The 20,028-nt window shown below is 39.5% G+C and overlaps 1 protein-coding gene across 1 annotated transcript in view; it reads left to right on the top strand.

Moving 5' to 3' along the window:
• The window catches only part of nbas (NBAS subunit of NRZ tethering complex), a 200,577-nt gene that overhangs the window by 22,974 nt on the left and 157,575 nt on the right, over positions 1-20,028 (top strand). The window contains exons 9-13 of the mRNA XM_053480280.1: positions 3,248-3,346; positions 7,156-7,294; positions 7,523-7,588; positions 14,336-14,464; positions 14,688-14,751. Of these exons, the coding sequence (XP_053336255.1) occupies positions 3,248-3,346; positions 7,156-7,294; positions 7,523-7,588; positions 14,336-14,464; positions 14,688-14,751 (497 nt within the window). The remainder of the gene's footprint in view (positions 1-3,247; positions 3,347-7,155; positions 7,295-7,522; positions 7,589-14,335; positions 14,465-14,687; positions 14,752-20,028) is intronic.

Below are 20,028 nucleotides of genomic sequence, written 5' to 3'. Positions count from 1 at the left end.
AAGTTCCTTATCTTAGATTCTGAAATCGAGGCATCTTAGAGCAGAAAATTGCTCTTTAGTGGCTGAAAATTTTCAGAAGGACACCATTTTGGTCCTACTTTTAGGAGTAGGAGTAACATTTATTTTAGGATTCTTAAAATAGAAAATCGCTCCACCAAAATATAGGAGAACTCCGGAGGTGTCCTTACTGATTAGGAGTAATGAGAAATGGTGTTCAGGCAGAGACGCGCACAGTGGAGAGATGTTCTAGTAACACTGATGGACATGGAGCTCATAAAAGATATGTTTGGACAAAAATGAAGGTTTGGAAAGAAAAACTTTTTATCGCGTGCAGTATGTAACTGGTCAAATAACGGACATGTCGTATGTTGTCTCCACAGGTGACTGATACTGTACGGTTTTTAATAACAGCAGAGATGCAGCTTTGAAACAGGGACACAGCCCACAGTGTCGGAAATAATAAATCAAACTCTCTTACAGCACAGTAGATCATGTGCAGATTCATACATTTTCCAACACGCAGCATGAAATCAACAAAAACAGGCTGCATTCATGGACTTGTGGGCATCATCCATGGCACACACATTAAAATAATTATATTTATATAGACATTTTATATACTTATAGTAAATTATTTAGGTATACACAACTGTTTATTTGAGATTCTCCGTTATAAGCAGCACTTCATCACTTCATTAAGGCTGTGTATCCCCGTGTTTCACACTCCTCGGGGGTACGTGCTGCAAACTGACAGGTGGCCTTGATGCGCCCACAAATTAACTCCACTCACTTTTTATCTTTAAAGATAAGAGTAGAGCAGAATTTTGCTTTGATTATTTATTTACATTTTACTACCTCCTCCACAAGCAAAACACTCTCTTCCTCTTTTCAATATCACTTTCTTTTCTAAATAATTTTAAATATTGGGGATTTAAACAGTTGCGATTGGAGCAGCGAATCACGCATCTGTAAGTTTTGTCTGTGTGCATAAAGCTTTCACACAACTGCCGCTAATTTCACCATTTCTCTTTTCCACCGTTAAAAACTACAAAAACTTGTAAAAACTGCAACACCCACTGCAACGTGCTGCCTACTGTGCGCCTGTCCGTGTCAGGAAAAAGTGACGTCAAATGCGACGTCACAGTCCAACTCTTCGCCGAAAGCAAGAATAGGAAGCTTTATAAATAACTTTTATGTCCTACTCTAAGGTAGGACTATTGTTAGTCCTAAATGAGTCTGATACCTACGATTCTTGATTAGACAGTTGTGTACACCCAAATAATTTACTAGAAGTATATAAAATGTATATAGAAATATGATAATTTAAAGTGTTTTATGGATGATGCCCACAACTTTATTAATGCAGCTTGTTTTTCATTGATTTTATGCTGCTCAACATGTATGATTCTGCACATGATCTGCTGTGCTGTTAGAGACGGCATATGAAATGTTCATTATTGGACCAGATAAACACAGCACGTGATTAATTCATTCTTTTTTTTCCCCATTTTTGTCTGAACGTGTTTTTTATGAGCTCTGTGTCACTCACTGTTACTAAATCATCTCTCCTCCGTGTGTGTCTCTGCCTGAACGCTATTTTCTTGCAACTCCTAACCAGTTGGGACACCTCCAGAGCTCTCCTACATTTTGCTAGAGATGGGAGTGATTTCCTATTCTAAAAATTTTGATAAATAGCTCAGCTTATTTCTGCTGCTGAAAGTAGGACGAAAATGGCATCATTCTGAGAATTTTTGGCCACTTAGGAGCGATTTCCTACTCTGAGACACTTAGTAAGTACGGCCCCTAAATTCATGATTAGGAGTTTTGAAATTTTAGTTCCTGTTTAGAAATTCTGTGTTAGAAATTTGATTAGAAATTGTGAAATGTGAGTTCCCAGATGGAAATTGGGTATCTTGATGAGGATTTCTGAAATGTAAGTTCCGATTTAGACATTATGAAATCTAAGTTTAAGATTAGAAACTCTGTTCTCCTCATTAAAAATACTGAGATCTGAATTCCTGATTGAGATTCTGGACAGCCGGCAGGAAAAGCGAATTGTCTTTTTATTTTTTTAAAGCAAGCGATGAATGCATTTTTCAGCCTAGCAATTCTATGATTTAAACAATCATTTACATTAATCTAACAATAATGTAACAGGTTAATGGTTTTAAATGTATTTTAAAAAATGCGTTTAATGATCTATGAGATCTGCGTTGTGCATCTTGCTATTTTATTGGTGCTAAAGGGAAAAGCATAAATTAAATGATGCCTAAAACTACAATCTATGTTGATGACAATTTGCCTTCATGATGTGTTACAGGAGTCGTGTTTTGTCACCTGGAATGTCACATAATTGATGCGGAAAACAGCCAAAAAAGTGATGCACATGAAGCTCGGCTCATCAGCTTGAGCATGATTTCCCTATTTATCATATCTGGCAAAGACGTGCTAACAAACCGAGCTTTCAGTGCAATTATCAGGTTCTTCTCTGGACTTATTTTAAGAGACAAAATTAACATTCTTAAGCACTTAGATCAGCATCAGCGGAATCAGCAAAAGAAAACAAGGAATCTTAGCATTTCTTAATTAATTAATTTTTTTAATTAAATGTGTTCTATCTACATCCATCCAAAGTATTTCTTCGAATGTATAAATAATTAAATCAACCTCGGTCACAGTGCACGAGTGGATCTTTTAAATAGTTTGTATCAGACACCTTTGAGTGAGTTCGTATTCTTGTGTGTATAAGGTGTGCTCAAGCTAAAAAATAAAGAAATAATAAAAATAAATAAAGAAAGAATAAAACCAAAATAAAAAAAATAAAGCCAAAATAAAGAATAAACCCAAAAAATAAAGAAAAAATAAAAATGCTATTATATTATTAATAATGGTGAAGGTCTAAGTCGAGCCCGGGTGAGGCGCTCCACCCAGGAAATATCATTTCTAACTTTTTCCGTCCACGAGCTTCAGAATCTTAAAGGATACAGGTAGACGTATCTGTTCATGTGTCTACAAATGTTCCTGATGGGAAAACAAACAGAATACTTTGCTAGATGGTAAAATCTCTAGGTTGAACAGAAGCACCAAGAATATTAAGCCAATGATTTCTTACCAAAAAACTCAGTGATGGGTTGTTGGAGCCAGTTCTGCTTTCTAGACCTGCCTGATCCATTCCGGTGTCCTACCTCACTTGTATCTCACTCGCCCATCTTGCGTTTGGCTAACAGTCTTCCTGTTCGGCTTTCAGTACCGGAACCAACCAGGGCTTCCAGGAAAGTCACACCTTCAGCTTCTCCACCCACTACTGCAACGGTGTCACGGCGGCCATCTATCACCCAGGTCACAGGTGAGCAGACTTTAGACTGACACGTCTGCACCCACTTTGTAGTTCCTCATAAATCTTTATACAGGAAAGTTTCTTTCAGAAGTGGAGTTGTACTACGGAAAAGTGAAAACTTTCAAATCACAATGTGTTCACACATTTATGCACTGCACTTCCACTCAGGTAATAAAACATTAACTTTCCATTCCAAGTTGCCTGTTCATAAAATTACACTGAAGGCCTGAAGGGTGTGAGTGTGTGCGCGCGCGTGTGTGTGTGTGTGTGTGTGTGTGCGTGCATGATTGCGTGTGTACAATAACACGCTGACAGATGTAGAAATCAATTAGTTTCTTCGTTTTTCTAATTCCCTCTGGACCACAAGGTACGACCTGGATTTAATGTTCCCGTTATTCAAAATTAGTAGCTTTTCCTATTTGTCTTTTGATCTTACACACTCGGCTGCCAGTTTATTAGGTACATTGACCATGCAGCTATTTTATATAGTAGAAGCTGCTGTACTATTTAGTGTTGCAGAAGGTAGCGGTGCCGTACCACACCAGACTGAGTGTATCAGACGCTGAGGTTTTGAATCTGGACGCTTTATTAAACAGATCCGTTTCACTGGTGCAGCATGTACACACAGGTGCTAAAGCAGTAGCTGTGTGTTTTCAAGGCTCACTGATTGAGTTAAATAATCCTCTATCCATGCCTTTGTCCTATAGCTCGGCTGACTAGGTGCGACCGCAGCACTTTTTTATTTATTTACGTTAATCTTTTGCTTGTACTCTTCATTTTCTTCATTAACTACATGCAGGGGAAATAATGTCTTGGTGCATTGTATCACAAATGCTTTTGTGTGTGAAATTGCAACAGGATTAGATAACTGTTCTCATTATGTTTATGATATTGCATTGTTATAATGTGTGATTGTGCTGTTTAGATTTGTTTACAGTGGGATAAAAACCTGAAGGGTTAGTGATTTTTTTAATGCATTTAATTGCAAATTGACAGAAGCAGCTAGTGTGTTCAAATTTCATACTTTCATTCTTAATAATTTGTTAAATCGTATTTTTATGGGGTGAATATTTTTGTAAACATTTTACAGTGGAAATGAGTTAGGTTATTTATTTATTTTTCTTACACAAAATCAGCTGCTCATGTCACTTTGTAATTGCATTAAATATATGAAAAGATATTATGATATTCATATTTTGACCATCATCATCATCATCATCATCATTATCATAATGGCTATCACTGTTACAATTATTATCATGATCATGTTCTTCAATTTTTATTATTAACATTGTTACTATAAACAGGTGTTGGTGATTGTGTGTGTGTGTGTGTGTGTGTGTGTCAAGAAGGACAGCCCACTGACCATCACCAGGGGGCAGTGTTAAACTTAATGTGTTAGTGATTCTCTCTCTCTCTCTCTCTCTCTCTGTGTGTGTGTGTGTGTGTGTGTGTGTGTGTGTGTGTGTGTGTTGAAGATTAGCTATGTGACTGCCTGCTTTCTTCTCCTATCATCGTCTCACACTGGTCTTTGGTTTAACTGATGAAAAGTTGCTAGAAGGTCTGCCTTTGAGACAGTCTTCGATGCCATCATCATCATCATCATCTCTCTCTCTCTCTCTCTCTCTCTCTCTCTCTCTGTTTCTCTTTCTTTCTCTGCCCATATGTTGTCTACCTTTGCCTGACGTAATAAAAAATGTCCACACAGGTGTGTCCTAGCGGCTAGATACTGCTCATAATGCAGTGCTGTAAGTGGCACGTGCAGTGTATAGTGGACGGGGAGTGGATTTTGAGCAGAGCCGCAGTGAACTGATAGAGCGAGAGATATACTGTAGAGGGAGGTTGTGATGGTGTTTAGGAGGATGAATAGATCATGAATTTATTAAAAAGCTGAAGTGGAATCTGTTCTGTCCTGCACAGGCCCATGTTATGCGAGTCCAGAGGTCAAAATCTTTAAGCTACTAACAGCAGCTGAACTCAATCATGTGTATAAGGAGCTAATTATATAAATTAAAGCAGATTAGTACTTAACTGCCTGAGAGACAGAGACATGGTGAAGTCTTCATCCCTTTCTGATAATGCCTCTAGCTAAGGTTTCATGCAATGTGTAAAAACAGCATCTCTGTCTGATTAGTGTCTTCGTTTGCATGAGCTAGCATACAGGTTGCAAAAACAGTATCAGGTGTCAGGTGCATTTACAAAACCCATCGAGCACCGTGATGAAACTGTCTCTCATGAGGACCATCACAGGAAAGCAAGACCGAGACTTACCTCTGCAGCAGAGGAGAAGTTCATTTAGAGTTACTGTACCAGCCTCAGAAATCACCAGTTAACAAACAGAAACTCAGATAAGAGCTGTTATACTGTAAGGGCTTTACCGAGCATAAGTAGTAGACACATCTCAAACCTAACTGTTCATATTTTGGATGCCTTCAGCATTGTTTTACAATGTAGAAAGAAAGAAAAATCCATGGAATCCAAAAGACCACGGGATTAGAAGGTGTATCCAAACTTTTGACTGGTAGTGTATGCACCTGCCTTTTGTTCTGCAGTGTTCCGTAACATCTTGCTATAGTTCTAATTCTGGAAATCCTCACTTCACGTGTGTAATGCAGCAAGGAAGACGAGTAGCACGCGCCACAGCTTCAAGGTGCTTTGCACCACTAAGGAATAGATCACATTTCAGCTGCAGTGTGTAAGGTTTAAAAGGACTTTTTTTCTTTTTCTAGGTGTTGGATATAAAGTGACCATGAACAGTGTAATGAACCTGCTTGCCCACGTTTAGGGCCCTGGGTTACTTATCAGAAGGTCAGGGGTTCAAGTTCCAGCACTGCCAGGCTGCCACTGCCGGTCCCTTGATCAAGGCCATTAACCATCTCTGCTCCAGGGGGCGGTGTATCATGGCTGATCCTGCGCTCCGACCCCAGCTTCCTAACAAGCTGGGATTTGCAGAGAGAGAAATTTTACTGTGTTGCAGTGTATTTGCAGCATACTGTATAAGGTCATCTTCGCCTTCTTTGATTCAGGTTTCTATGCTACCGATTTGCCCACTGATGATAGTCGTGTGACTTGTCCTCGTGTATGGTGTTTTACGTGATATCGCACATTTGTCTTTTAAATTTTAATGTGCGATAAAACAAACGGGATTGGGAAAATGGAAGTGTTTGGACCAACACCTTCGGTTAATCTTTAGAATGTCTAGACTGGTTTGAGCTGGCAGGAGTGTTACACTCACGCACTCTTAACACCACTCTTTACTCCCATGATGCACAAAAAAGCATATCAGGGTGCACTTCTGACCAGGAGGAACAGGCATCTGAGGTTTCAATGTGCATAATGTCCCCAAAATTTTATTGGAAGGAGACCAGACTAAAATAATGTCACAGTGACGACTTTTCAAATCCTGCAGGAGCGTGATGCATGCATAATATCTGGATAAGGGTGTCGTAAAAATAAAAATGTAAAAAAAATAAAATTATATATATATTATGGCTATGTTAAAATAGGTACAGTATATATGAGAGATACAGTATTACCACGGTATGAGATGCAGAGTGATTGATTTTGCTTTATTTCATTTGTTGTTGTCGTTTTTATAATGAAATTATACAGTGGACAACTTTCTTAATATCTCCTGTGGCTTTCAGAGATTTAGTACAGATCGGTTTTTAGTAATCCAAAAACCTTTCCAGTAAATAGCGGCTGCTTTCTTGACAGTCTAGTCTCTTGGGATTGCCTCTCATTTAATAATTAGTTATGCTTTTTTTAATGTGAGGGATTCTGAGACGTTTAATATTCCTCTGCGCCTGTCTTCTCAGGATGCTGCTAGTGGGCGGATGCCGGTCAGATGAGGGCGCCGCGTCCATGGCTGCCCGCTGTGGCATCACGGCATGGAGGGTGTTATCAGGCTCACCACATTATAAACAGGTCACCAGCTATGAAGATGATGTCCTTGGGGTAAGACAGGCAGGCAGACAGACAAAACCAAAAACACACACACACACACACACACACGCACACACACACACACGCACATACCGCCATCAGCTGCTGATGGCTTTATTTCAAATTTTAACAGTCGACTGATATTTCTTCTCATTTATAATTCAGCAGAATAATAATTCTGATAAAATGAAGCATGATAATTACTCCAGATGTTAATCTCGGTTTTTTGGTTCTGTCCAGTCCCAGAGGAGAGGGCTTTTCCGAATGCCCACATTCCGACTCTTTTCCAGGCAAAACAATGAACAGGTATAATTATCTTTTATTCTCTTTCCATCTTAATCTTATTTTATTCACTGTTATGCTAATGACATTAACACATTATTTAGACTTGGCTCCTGAATGCATGTAATAAAATGTTTTATTTCTCTTATTTACAGCGATTTCTATTATAACTCATTTACACAGTTAATTCTTCTGTTGTGAAGACTTAAATTCTGCACCACAACTTGCCACTAAACAACACGCTCCTAAACACAAGTGTCCAAGTCTTATTTTTATTGTCCTAACTAAGCTTGTGCAACTGTTTAAACATTTTTTTTTCATCAGTACTTCTTGACAGCTTGATCTCCTGGGTTTTTCTGTCGTATTAGTAATTACACTAAAAACTCACCAAGCAAAAATAATTAGCTATCAAGCACTGGATGTGAGCGCTCGGCTCTACTTTTCAACTCTCAACACTCACATTTCTCCTGTGCTAAAAATTCATCTCTTACAGCATATCCACTCATTACTTTTTGAAAGCTGAAACTTGTTTGTCAAGTTAGTTTGAGAAATGTATCAAAATCCTTGGCTGAACTTCTACTTAATAAGTTTCCAACTTGTATTGATCCTCTGACTCTTAAACCTGTTTCGAGGTAATCATTACAGACCAATCACTGGGTATAAAGTCATTAGAACGGGAATTCTAATCAAATTTTTATATTTATCAGGGGTAAAAAAAAAAACATACCCCTTTATAAAAAAACGGAACAGAGATTTGGTAATAAAATGCAATACAACGCAGTGTGCAAATTCTACAACATTACTAGATTCAGTCTCTCAGCAACTTCTTAATTTCTACATGTTCCCGACTATCCTTCTTCATTCCCGACTATCCTTCTTCATTCCCGACTATCCTTCTTCATTCCCGACTATCCTTCTTCATTCCCGACTATCCTTCTTCATTCTCGACTATCCTCCTTCATTTACCACTATCCTCCTTCATTCTTGACTATCCTCCTTCATTCCCGACTATCCTCCTCTATTCTCGACTATCCTCCTCTATTCTCGACTATCCTCCTCTATTCTCGACTATTCTACTTTATTCCCGACTAATCTCCTTTATTTTCGACTATCCTTCTCCATTCCCGACTATCCTCCTCTATTCTCGACTATCCTACTTTATTCCCGACTAATCTCCTTTATTCTCGACTACCCTTCTCCATTCTCGACTATCCTCCTCCATTCTCGACTATCCTCCTCCATTCCCGACTATCCTCCTCTATTCTCGACTATCCTCCTCTATTCTCGACTATTCTACTTTATTCCCGACTAATCTCCTTTATTTTCGACTATCCTTCTCCATTCCCGACTATCCTCCTCTATTCTCGACTATCCTACTTTATTCCCGACTAATCTCCTTTATTCTCGACTATCCTTCTCCATTCTCGACTATCCTCCTCCATTCTCGACTATCCTCCTCCATTCTCGACTATCCTTTATAGCCTACTATCCTCCTCCATTCTCGACTATCCTCCTCCATTCTCGACTATCCTCCTCCATTCTCGACTATCCTCCTTCATTCCCGACTATTCTCCTCCATTCTCGGCTATCCTCCTCCATTCCCGACTATCCTCCTCTATTCTTGACTATCCTACTTTATTCCCGACTAATCTCCTTTATTCCCGACTATCCTTCTTCATTCTCGACTATCCTCCTCTATTCTCGACTATCCTCCTTAATTTCTGACTATGCTCCTCCATTCTCGACTATCCTCCTGTATTCTCGACTATCCTCCTGTATTCTCGACTATCCTCCTTCATTCTTGAATATTCTCCTTCACTCCTGACTATCCTTTTTCATTCCCGACTATCCTTCTTCATTCTCGACTATCCTCCTTTATTTCTGACTATCCTCCTCCATTCTCGACTATCCTCCTTTATTCTTGACTATCCTCCTTTATTCTTGACTATCCTCCTTCATTCTTGACTATTCTCCTCCATTCCCGACTATCCTCCTCTATTCTCGACTATGCTCCTTTATTCTCGACTATTCTCCTTTATTCCCGACTATCCTTCCCCATTCTCGACTATCCTCCTTTATTCTCGACTATCCTTCTTTATTTCCGACTATACTTCTTCATTCTTGACTGTCTCCCTCAGTTCCTGACTGTCCTCCTCCATTCCCGACTATCCTCCTCTATTCCCGACTATCCTTCTTTATTCCCGACTATCCTCCTCCATTCCCGACTATCCTCCTCCATTTCCGACTATCCTTCCCCATTTCCGACTATCCTCCTTCATTCCCGACTATCCTCCTTCATTCCCGACTATCCTCCTCCATTCTCGATTATCCTCCTTCAATTCCGACTATCCTCCTCCATTCTCGACTATCCTCCTTTATGCTTGACTATCCTTTTTTATTCCCCACTATACTTCTCTATTCCTGACTGTGTCCCTCAGTTCCCGACTGTCCTCCTCTATTTCCGACTATCCTCCTCTATTCCCGAATATCCTCCTTTATTCCTGACTATCCTTCTCCATTCTCGACTATCCTCCTACATTTTTGACTATCCTCCTTTATTTCCGACTATCCTCCATTCTCCACTATCCTCCTTTATTCTCGACTATCATTCTTTATTCCCGACTATACTTCTTCATTCCTGACTGTCTCCCTCAGTTCCCGACTGTCCTCCTCTATTCCCGACTATCCTCCTCTATTCCCGACTATCCTTCTCTATTCCCGACTATCCTCCTTTATTCCCGACTATCCTCCTCCATTTCCCGAATATCCTTCTTTATTCCTGACTATCCTTCTCCATTCTCGACTATCCTTCTCCATTCTCGACTATCCTTCTCCATTCTTGACTATCCTTCTTTATTCTCGACTATCCTCCTTTATTCTCGACTATCCTACTTTATTCCCGACTATACTTCTTAATTCCCGACTGTCTCCCTCAGTTTCTGACTGTCCCCCTCCATTCCCGACTGTCCCCCTCCATTCCCGACTGTCCTCCTCCATTCCCGACTGTCCTCCTCCATTCTCGACTATGCTTCTCCATTCTCGACTATCCTCTTCCATTCCCGACTATCCTCCTCCATTCCCGACTATCCTCCTCCATTCCCGACTATCCTCCTCCATTCCCGACTATCCTCCTCCATTCCCGACTATCCTCCTTCATTCTCGACTATCCTCCTTCATTCTCGACTATCCTCCTTTATTCTCGACTATCCTTCTTTATTCCCGACTATACTTCTTCATTCCTGACTGTCCCCCTCTGTTCCTGACTGTCCTTCTCCATTCCCGACTGTCCTCCTTCATTCCTGATTATGCTACCTATATTTCTGACTTTCCTTCTCATTTGTGAGATAATCTTTTTTCATTTTTGAATATCCTTTATCATTCCTGAATTTCTTCCTTCATTATCATTCTGCAATTAAATCAGAATGTGTTTTCTTGTGTCCAAGTTTTATATCAGCAAATCGCAGTAAGTTAAGGTTGATGTGCTAGCTGACAATGCATCTCTCTCTTGTTCTCTTTCTTTGTCTGTCTCGCTAACCCAGCTTAGCAATGCAGCTCCTAGTCAGCCTGCTTGCCAGACATTTCCATACTGTAGCTGTTTTCTGTAACAGTTATTACGTTTGATCGATGGAGACAGGCAACAGTGTTGCAAACTTTGGCTTGGAACGATACAATAAGTAGGACCAGATTTAATAAAAGATGGCTAAAACGAATTATGATATTAGAGCCGAACTTAAAATATATAATTTTCTTGAGGAACAAGAAACGTTTCTGAAATCTTTGTACAGATTATGTTTGTCTGACTCAAAGCAAATCTTGTTTTTAATAACAGAGCTCAAGAAATTGTACTTTTCAACAAAGTCAATACCTGTGTTGTGAATGTAGGACGTGTTCTTCTAAAATTAACAAGCATGCCTAGAGTTTTAATTACATTAATACTTAAGTGAAACTTATTACACCATGCCACAAACTTAGTCTCCATGACTCATCATCCTTAAGCAGACCAGCAATAACAGAAGCTTTAGCTAATTTTAAAGCAGGCCTGTTGTTGTAAAGACTTCTACAGTCATTAGTTTACAGGATAAAGCAAATAGGAGACGACAGACACCCCCTGTGGAGAGTCGAAAGGGGAATGCGATTCGGAGAAATGACCTGTGACCCTCTAGTAAAAAAAAAAAAAATCTAATATCCAGCCAGTATTTAATTTCTATTTTCACTGAAGTTACAAAGTGTTTTCAGGATTTAAAAAACTGAAGTTTTAGGGTTCTCAGGGTGATGCAGAAGCAGGTTTAGTAGTATCATTGTGACATCCTTAACACCTCTACCTGGCCTATATGAGAACTGTGGGGCCAAGTGGAGCTACCGTGCCTCATGAATCTCACAAAATTTCTCAAAACTTTTAATAACCTAAGAAGTACAGTAGAAAAAACTGTTCGAAAGTCATTCTGTTTTTCACTAAAGGCACAACAAGAGCATGTTTCCTTTTATTTATTTATTTTTTTAGGAATTCTGTCTACCTCCATGCACAGGCAAAAAATGCCCCAGAACCTTAAGACCTAGCTACTAACATTTTCTGGTCAAGGGCTCTTAGGTACTTCTTATTCTGTTGAAGCATTTCCAACAATTCCATTAATAACAAATGTTTTCTGGATCAGTTTGAGCTTATCAGTTTTATCATAAAAATGTATTGTTTATTATTAAATCTTAAAATCAAAGCTGGTCAGTGACACTGTGGTCTACCTGGGTAGACTTTGTGTTGATCTAATTAGTTTTTTTCTCATTGCAATTTTCGATTCAATTTGTTTTTTCTCTAATTTGTTTCAAGACACGTTATTACTTACTGATTTTACAGCAGTAAAGACTACTAAAAATATCTAATGCGCACTGAAAAACTGTGTAGCTTATGGTGGTATTTTTTGGTGGTATTTTTTAAAATATCATATATCACTGAAAACTGAAAGCCTTACTGCCAGTAGTCTACTCTAAACTACAGTCCAGTAGGTGGCGGTATTTGTACCAACCTGCCATAAACTCAAAAGAAGAAGCGAAACTTCACAAAACATGAGACTTTTTTCGAGACTGTTCCAAACAGAGACTGTTCTGTTCATTTTTAAGGAATAATAGTAAAAAAAAAAAAAGGTATTCTTATTTTTTAAACTCGTCATAAATGTCATACCATTGAGTACTGGAGTCTTATTTTATAAAGTTTATCTCTTAATTTCAGCACAAACCTCCTTCTTAATCATGTCAACAGCCCCTCTTTGTCCAAAGACATTAAATTTTTTTTTTTATAAAAACCCAATGCTTTTTTTTTTTTTTTTTTAAGAAAAGAGGATACATTCTTAAAGAAAATAAATCATACTCACCACACAAAGCTACACTCACTGCTTTCTTCATTAGGTTCACTTTGTTAGTTCTGGGTTGGACCCAGTTTTGGCCCTTTTGCCTTCAGAACTGCCTTAACTGTTCCTGGCATAGATTCAACAAGGTGCTGGAAACATTCCTTTGACATTCTGGTCCATTTTGACATGGTACCCTCACGCAGTTGCTGCAGATTTGTTGGCTGCATATCCATGATGTGATTTTCCCATTCCACCACATCCCAAAGGTGCTCTATTGGCTGAGATCTGGTGACTGTGGAGGACATTTGAGTACAGTGTCATGCCTAAGAAACCAGTTTAAGATGATTTTAGCTTTGTGAGATGGTGCCTTATCCAGTGGTGGTCATGGACAGCAACAATACTCAGGTAGTCTGTGGCATTTAAATTAATTTTAGTCAGTACAAAGAGGCCCAAAGCTTGGCAACAAAATCTCCCCACACCATTATACCACCAGCAGCAGCCTGAAACGTTACAGTTAAAGTTAAGCCTTTATTTGTCACATATACATTACAGCGCAGTGAAATTCCTTCTTCGCATATCCCAGCGTAACTGGGGTCAGAGCGCAGGGTCAGCCATGATACAGCACCCCTGGAGCAGATAGGGTTAAGGGCCTTGCTCAGTGCCTCATCATGAGAATGTCAATCATGACATTTCAAACCAGGCAATGTCCAGTCTGTCTCAGTTTCCTGGTCCTAGCTGACGGGTGTGGTGCTTGGTCTGGTCTTCTGCTGCTGTAGCCCATCTGCTTCAAGTTTCGGCATGTTGTGTGTTCAGAGTTGCTCTTACAACTTGATATTTTGTTTTTTTCACACCATTCCCTGTAATCCCTAGAGATGGTTGTGTGTGAAAATCCCAGTTCATTAGTGGTTTTAGAAATACTCAGACCAGCCTGTCTGGCATCTACTTCCATTCCACACTCAAAGTCACTTAAATGAACTTTTTTCCCCATTATAATCTCGGTTTGAACTTCAACAGATCTTGACCATGCCTACATGCCTAAATGCATTGAACTGCTGCCATGTGATTGGGTGATATTGGCAGGAACAAGCAAGTGTAGAACAAAGGAAAAGTCAAGTTGAAGACAAATTGACACTACTGCCCTCTAGTGGTTGACTGAAGTACAATTTATCTCCACCCATGGACCAGTGTGCACAAAAATTCTCTGACAAGACTTCTAATCAATTATTACTCTAGAGCAAGACCTGCATCAAGGGCCGGGATATATGTGTGTTCTCGGAAAAATTTACTTGGATTAAAAAACAAATTCAACTTCAGCAGAATTGTTTAAAGAATTGTTTCTATGCATTTGGCTCAGTTGTTAAAGTCATGAGGAAGTCATTTCATGTTACTGAAGCTGTAGAAATCTTAAAGAATATTGTGTGTGTGTGTGCAGGATGGCGTGTTCAGGATGAGTGTATCTCCTGATGGAGCGATGTTGGCTGTCATCCACTTCTCGGGCATGCTCAGTGTGTGGGACGTTCCATCACTCAAACAGAGGAGCAGCTGGAAGCAGGAGGAGCAGGTAGAGACTTGGAGAGTTTGTGTGTGCGTGGATGTATGTGGATTTTTTTTAGGTGGGGGGTGGGGGGATGTTGATGCCAGTCAAGTCTGTCTGATTTGGATGATTATGCAGGTTAAGCATCTGCTACTGAGTCGCACAAATCAGTTTTTTCTACTTTTCCTGTTTTTTCCCCCTTCCTTTCTTCCTCTCTCTCTCTCTCTCTCTCTCTCTCTCTCTCTTGCAGCCTGGCTATGAGGAGATTAATCCAGAGTGGAAGACCTCACTAGAGAAGAGAAAGAAAATCAGAGGTAACGGATGGTCATTTCAGATTAAGTTTAAAATAACACATTAGTAAACACACACACACTGCTATTCCAGCTGATTGACACCAGCGCTCTTCATTTTTTTTTTATGTTCTGTGCTTCTGCAGGTGTTGTTGTTGTTGTTGTTGTTGTTTAGCAGCACTTCTGCATGTCTGAGACGAGCACCATACACGCCACAGTGTGTGCCAGTAATATTATTCTCATACTAGAAGTTTATTCACACTGTAATGTACTCCCTTTACACACAAACACACACTCACACACACACACACACAGAAAGAGAGAGAGCGGTGTGTGACGTCAGATATACGGTGAAGGAGAGAACGGAGCGCTTTAATAAAACCCAGCGCTCTGATTGCAGATTCACACCATGACATTTTAATCAGACTTTTTATTTATCGAGCGTTTTCATAATGCAGCTCCAGCACTTGCACGCTTCCTCACCCCTTCTCTCTCTCTCTCTCTCTTTCTCTCTCTCTCTCTCTCTCTCTTTCTGTTTCGAGTGTGAACTGAAAGCGTATATTTCAGCAGCACTCCTAACTTCAATGCAGATGAGCGCTTGGCTACACAGAGTGAAAAACGTTGTCAGATCATGACCGCCTCCGTGTTTATTTCCTGCTCTCCTACATCCGCTAGTATATAATGATCTCTTTTCTCCCACTCCCTTTTCTTTAATGCTCTTTATTTATTTTTTCCTCCCATTTTATACTCTCTGTTCTTCATTCTTTATCGTTCTCACAGTCTCGGGCTCCGTGGGTTATTAAAACGCACTCGACTGAAAAAGAAAAAGAAAAACTTTTGTTAACACTGGAGAAGAAACGTGACAAGGAAGTGCTTTCCTTGTGTTTCATCTCCTCATATTACTGTATCTAATAACCGATACAATGATCGTGAATTATGATGCTTGAGTCAGGGGGCGTCCCGATCACACAAGGTGTCCAGCCGTGTTACTGTATGTACGATTCCAAGGGAACTGTGAACAGTGTGGTAAGCAACTCAACATCACTTCCATCACTTCAATGGAAGAGGACAAGCAAGATTACCCATCAGGCACTGCTTCCCGCTCTGACTCTGGGACCTTGATTTCCAAATCAATGAAATTTAAAATTTAATTTCATCTTTACAGAGAACCTTGGACCACTGAGCAACCGTCCAGTTCTTTTTCTTGGCCCAGGTAAGATGCTTCTGACGTTGTCTCTAGTCCTGGAGTCACTCGATACTTCTAACGCAACAATCTACTTCCTGGAGACGTGTGTACGTGGAGGCTCTTGATACACTGACTCCAGCCTCACCCCAGTCCTGATGAAGCTCTCCCAAGATCTTGAACCTTATGCCTGCGATCTTGTCTGTCGTTTGTGCACATTTTCCTCCTACACTTAAATAAACATGCTTCGATATACAGCATCTTCTGGGGTCCACTTGCGGTGGATGTTGATTATGATCTTCTGGACAACTTCAGGGAGTCTCTCACACCAACTAAAAAAAATATAGGGTGCTTACAGTAAGACTTTGCAATTTCATACACATATACATAGATACAGTACATGCATATAGCATACATATAATATTTATAGGTTTTATCATGTGAGTAATAAGTCATTACCATTACCTAGGCTAGTAATCTGGAAGTAATGTGCATTATATGAATCTCTTTATAAATGACTGCATCCATCTTTTAAATTTATTCACAAGCCAGACACATTTCAATAGCTCACCCCAGTAGATGTTCAATATTTTATTTCAGAAGTGTAATATTTCCAGTTAATTTTTTTTCTTCTTTTTTCCCCACACTCATATTTTTGTTGGCACACACACTAGAGGCCCATCTCACTGTCTAAACATGACTGAAGTGAATTTTACATAATAGGTCCCCATTAACTCATTTTAACTCATTTGTTTTTTTGTTTTTTTTTAAAAATTTTTTGTCATTCTTGCCCAGCTGGTAAGAATTTTTTTTGCATTAAATGCATATTTTCCCCTGAAAGTACACAAGCTGCTGCACATACGGTACGTGTGTAAAGTGATGTGAAAGACTGCACTTGATCAGATAATATTATGTGTAAATCCATTTTAGATATTAACCATATTTGGAAAAATGTAAGTTGAATAGTTAATAGTTTTTAGCTTTGGAAAAAGAACAACTTTACATCATTTAGTCAATGTATTTGATTTATTTATGTATATATATTTTTTAATAATAGACTATCTTTTTCTTTGTCTTTCGGCTGTTCCCTTTCAGGGGTCGCCACAGCAAATCATCTGCTTTCTCTTCTCTCACACCAACTAACTTCATGTGTCTCATCCATAAATCTCCTCTTTGGTCTTCCTCTAGACCTCCTGCCTGGCAGTTCCAACCTCAGCATCCTTCTACTGATATATTCACAGACTCTCCTCTTAACATGTACAAACCACCTCAATCTGGCTCCCCTGACTTTATCTCCAAAACATCTAACATGGCTTGTTCCTCTGATCAACTCATTTTTGATCCTATCCATCCTTGTCACTCCCAAGGAAAACCTCAACATTTTCAGCTCTGCTACCTCTAGCTCTGTCCTCTAAAGCTTTCCTTTCACTCTTGCTGATATCCTTTTATCGCACAACACACCTGACACTTTTCTCCAACCATTCGAACCTGCCTGCACCCGCCTCTTCACCTCCTTTCCACACTCTCCGTTGCTCTGGACCGTTGACCCTAAGTATTTAAAGTCCTGCACCTTCTTTACCTCTGCCTTACCGTTCCACTTATTGTAGGTTCCTCTTATTTACACACATGTATTCTGTCTTGCTACAGCTAACCACATTCCTCTGCTTTCCAGAGCATACCTCCATCTTTCTAGATTTTCCTCCACCTGTTCCCTGCTCTTGCTACAAAGCACAATGTCATCTGCAAACATCATAGTCCATGGAGACTCCTGTCTAACCTCATCTGTCATCCTGTCCATCACCAGAGCAAACAAAAAGGGTCTTAGAGCCGATCCTTGATGCAGACCCACCTCCACCTTGAACTCTTCTGTTACACCTACAGCACATCTCACCACTGTCTTACAGCTCTCATACATGTCCTGCACCACTCTAACATGCTTCTCTGCCACTCCAGACTTCCTCATACAATACCAAAGCTCCTCTCTCGGCACCCTGTCGTACACAAGACACAATGCAATTCTTTATTACCTTCTCTGTACTTTTCCACCAGAATTCTCAAAGCAAATACTGCATCTGATGTACTCTACTTTCTAGGAATGAGTATGTGGTACGTTTTTTCACAGTTTGCTCTGCAATTTTTGCTCTTATATCTCAAGTACATGTTTTTTAGCAGTAAAGATACATTTTGATTGCTGTGTGTGATTAGATGCACTGTTTGCAATTAAACACGGGCGGCTCCACAGTATATGATTGCTAGATCCAGCTCGTGCTTTGCTAATGACTTTAGAGAAACCCACTACTTTGTGCATCTGGTATAAAAACCTTTATCGATTAGCATGCGTTACAAAGCCCTTGCTTTCCAGCATGCGCTTTGTATTCAAACAGACGTGAAGCAAAAAATATTTTTTTGCTGTTCAGACCAGACAGCTGTGACGTGCCTTGGACCTAAATTCAAGACAAAAGTTTACACATTCACACAAGACAGCAATTTGATACTAAAACCCAGGCTCTCAACCCTGTAATGACAGACGAGTATAACGAATAGGAAGCTCGTTGTAAGAACGTGTGGTGATAGAGTTTGATTATAGCAGCAGTTCTTGGGTATTAGATTTTAGTATTTAATTCAATTCAATTCAATTCAATTTTATTTATATAGCGCTTTTAACAATGGTCATTGTCTCAAAGCAGCTTCACAAAAAAAAAAAAAATTAAAGAATTTTTTTTTTTTTTTTTTTTTTTTTTAGAAAAGAAAGAAAATATTTGGAAGTGTGTATGTGTGAGAAAAATGTGTCTAGATAATAATGAAATGAATGAATGATGAATGAAATGTCTCTGATGAGCAAGCCAAGGGTGACGGCGACAGTGGCAAGGAAAAACTCCCTGAGATGGCAATAGGGAGAAACCTTGAGAGGAACCAGACTCAACAGGGAACCCATCCTCATCTGGGTGATAACATAGAAATAACATCAAGTGTGTTGTGCAGGTGAAAGTTCAATATAACAGAAGTTGTGTAGATTCAGTTCAGCAGTACAGTAGGTGCAGAGGGCAGATGGGGTCAGATCACTGGAAGCACAGGAGCAGGATGGTAGCTCCAGCCATCATAAAGCAGAATCTAGCTGGAGCTGGTCCTTCTCTAGATGCCTTAGAAACCTCGCAGGGTTGGCCTTTGTCTACTAAAGCTGGCACAATCTCCAGATGCCTCAGGATGAGTAGAAAAATACAAAAAAAGATGGAGAGAATTAGCGTAGTTGCCATTCAGGATAGGTGTACTGGAGTATGAGGTTATGGGATGAGTTACGCGTATGCCAGATTAAAGAGATGCGTCTTGAGTCTACTTTTGAGTTGGGAAACCGTGTCTGCTCCCCAAACAGTGTCTGGAAGGCTATTCCAAAGCTTTGGAGCCAAATATGAAAAAGCCCTGCCCCCTTTTGTAGATTTTAAAATTCTGGGAATTACCAGAAGTCCGGAGTTTTGTGATCTTAAGGGACGTGGTGGATTATAGTGTATCAGAAGACTGGTTAGGTATGAGGGAGCTAAACCATTTAAAGCCTTGTATGTAAGTAGTACTATTTTGTAATTAATTCTAAATTGAACAGGTAGCCAGTGCAGTAATGATAATATAGGTGTTATATGATCATATTTTCTGGATCTAGTGAGAACCCTGGCGGCTGCATTTTGGACTAACTGTAGCTTGTTTATTGAGGATGCAGGACAACCACCTAGTAGTGCATTACAATAGTCCAGTCTGGAGGTTATGAATGCATGAACTAGCTTTTCTGCATCAGATACGGATAGGATACTCCTAAGTTTGGCAATATTTCTAAGATGAAAAAAGGCTGTTTTTTTGTGATACTGGAAATATGATTTTCGAAAGACAAGTTACTGTCTAATATCACGCCCAGGTCTTTTACTTATTTATGTGAGAACAAAGCGTGAGACTCAAAGCAATGTTCAGGTTAGTTATCAGGTGTTTTGAGGTCTGTACTGTGTGGAATTTATATATATATATATTTATATATATATATATATATATATACCGTATATATAAGGAAGATTGTTTTTTTCCCCCTATTTTCACCTTGACTGAGTTATGCATTTAATAAAACTCTCCCTTCTCTA

Source organism: Clarias gariepinus, chromosome 2, assembly GCF_024256425.1.
Source record: "Clarias gariepinus isolate MV-2021 ecotype Netherlands chromosome 2, CGAR_prim_01v2, whole genome shotgun sequence".
NCBI classification, from domain to species: domain Eukaryota; kingdom Metazoa; phylum Chordata; class Actinopteri; order Siluriformes; family Clariidae; genus Clarias; species Clarias gariepinus.
The sequence above is the reverse complement of the archived record's forward strand: the minus strand, read 5'-3'. Positions and strand labels throughout refer to the sequence as shown.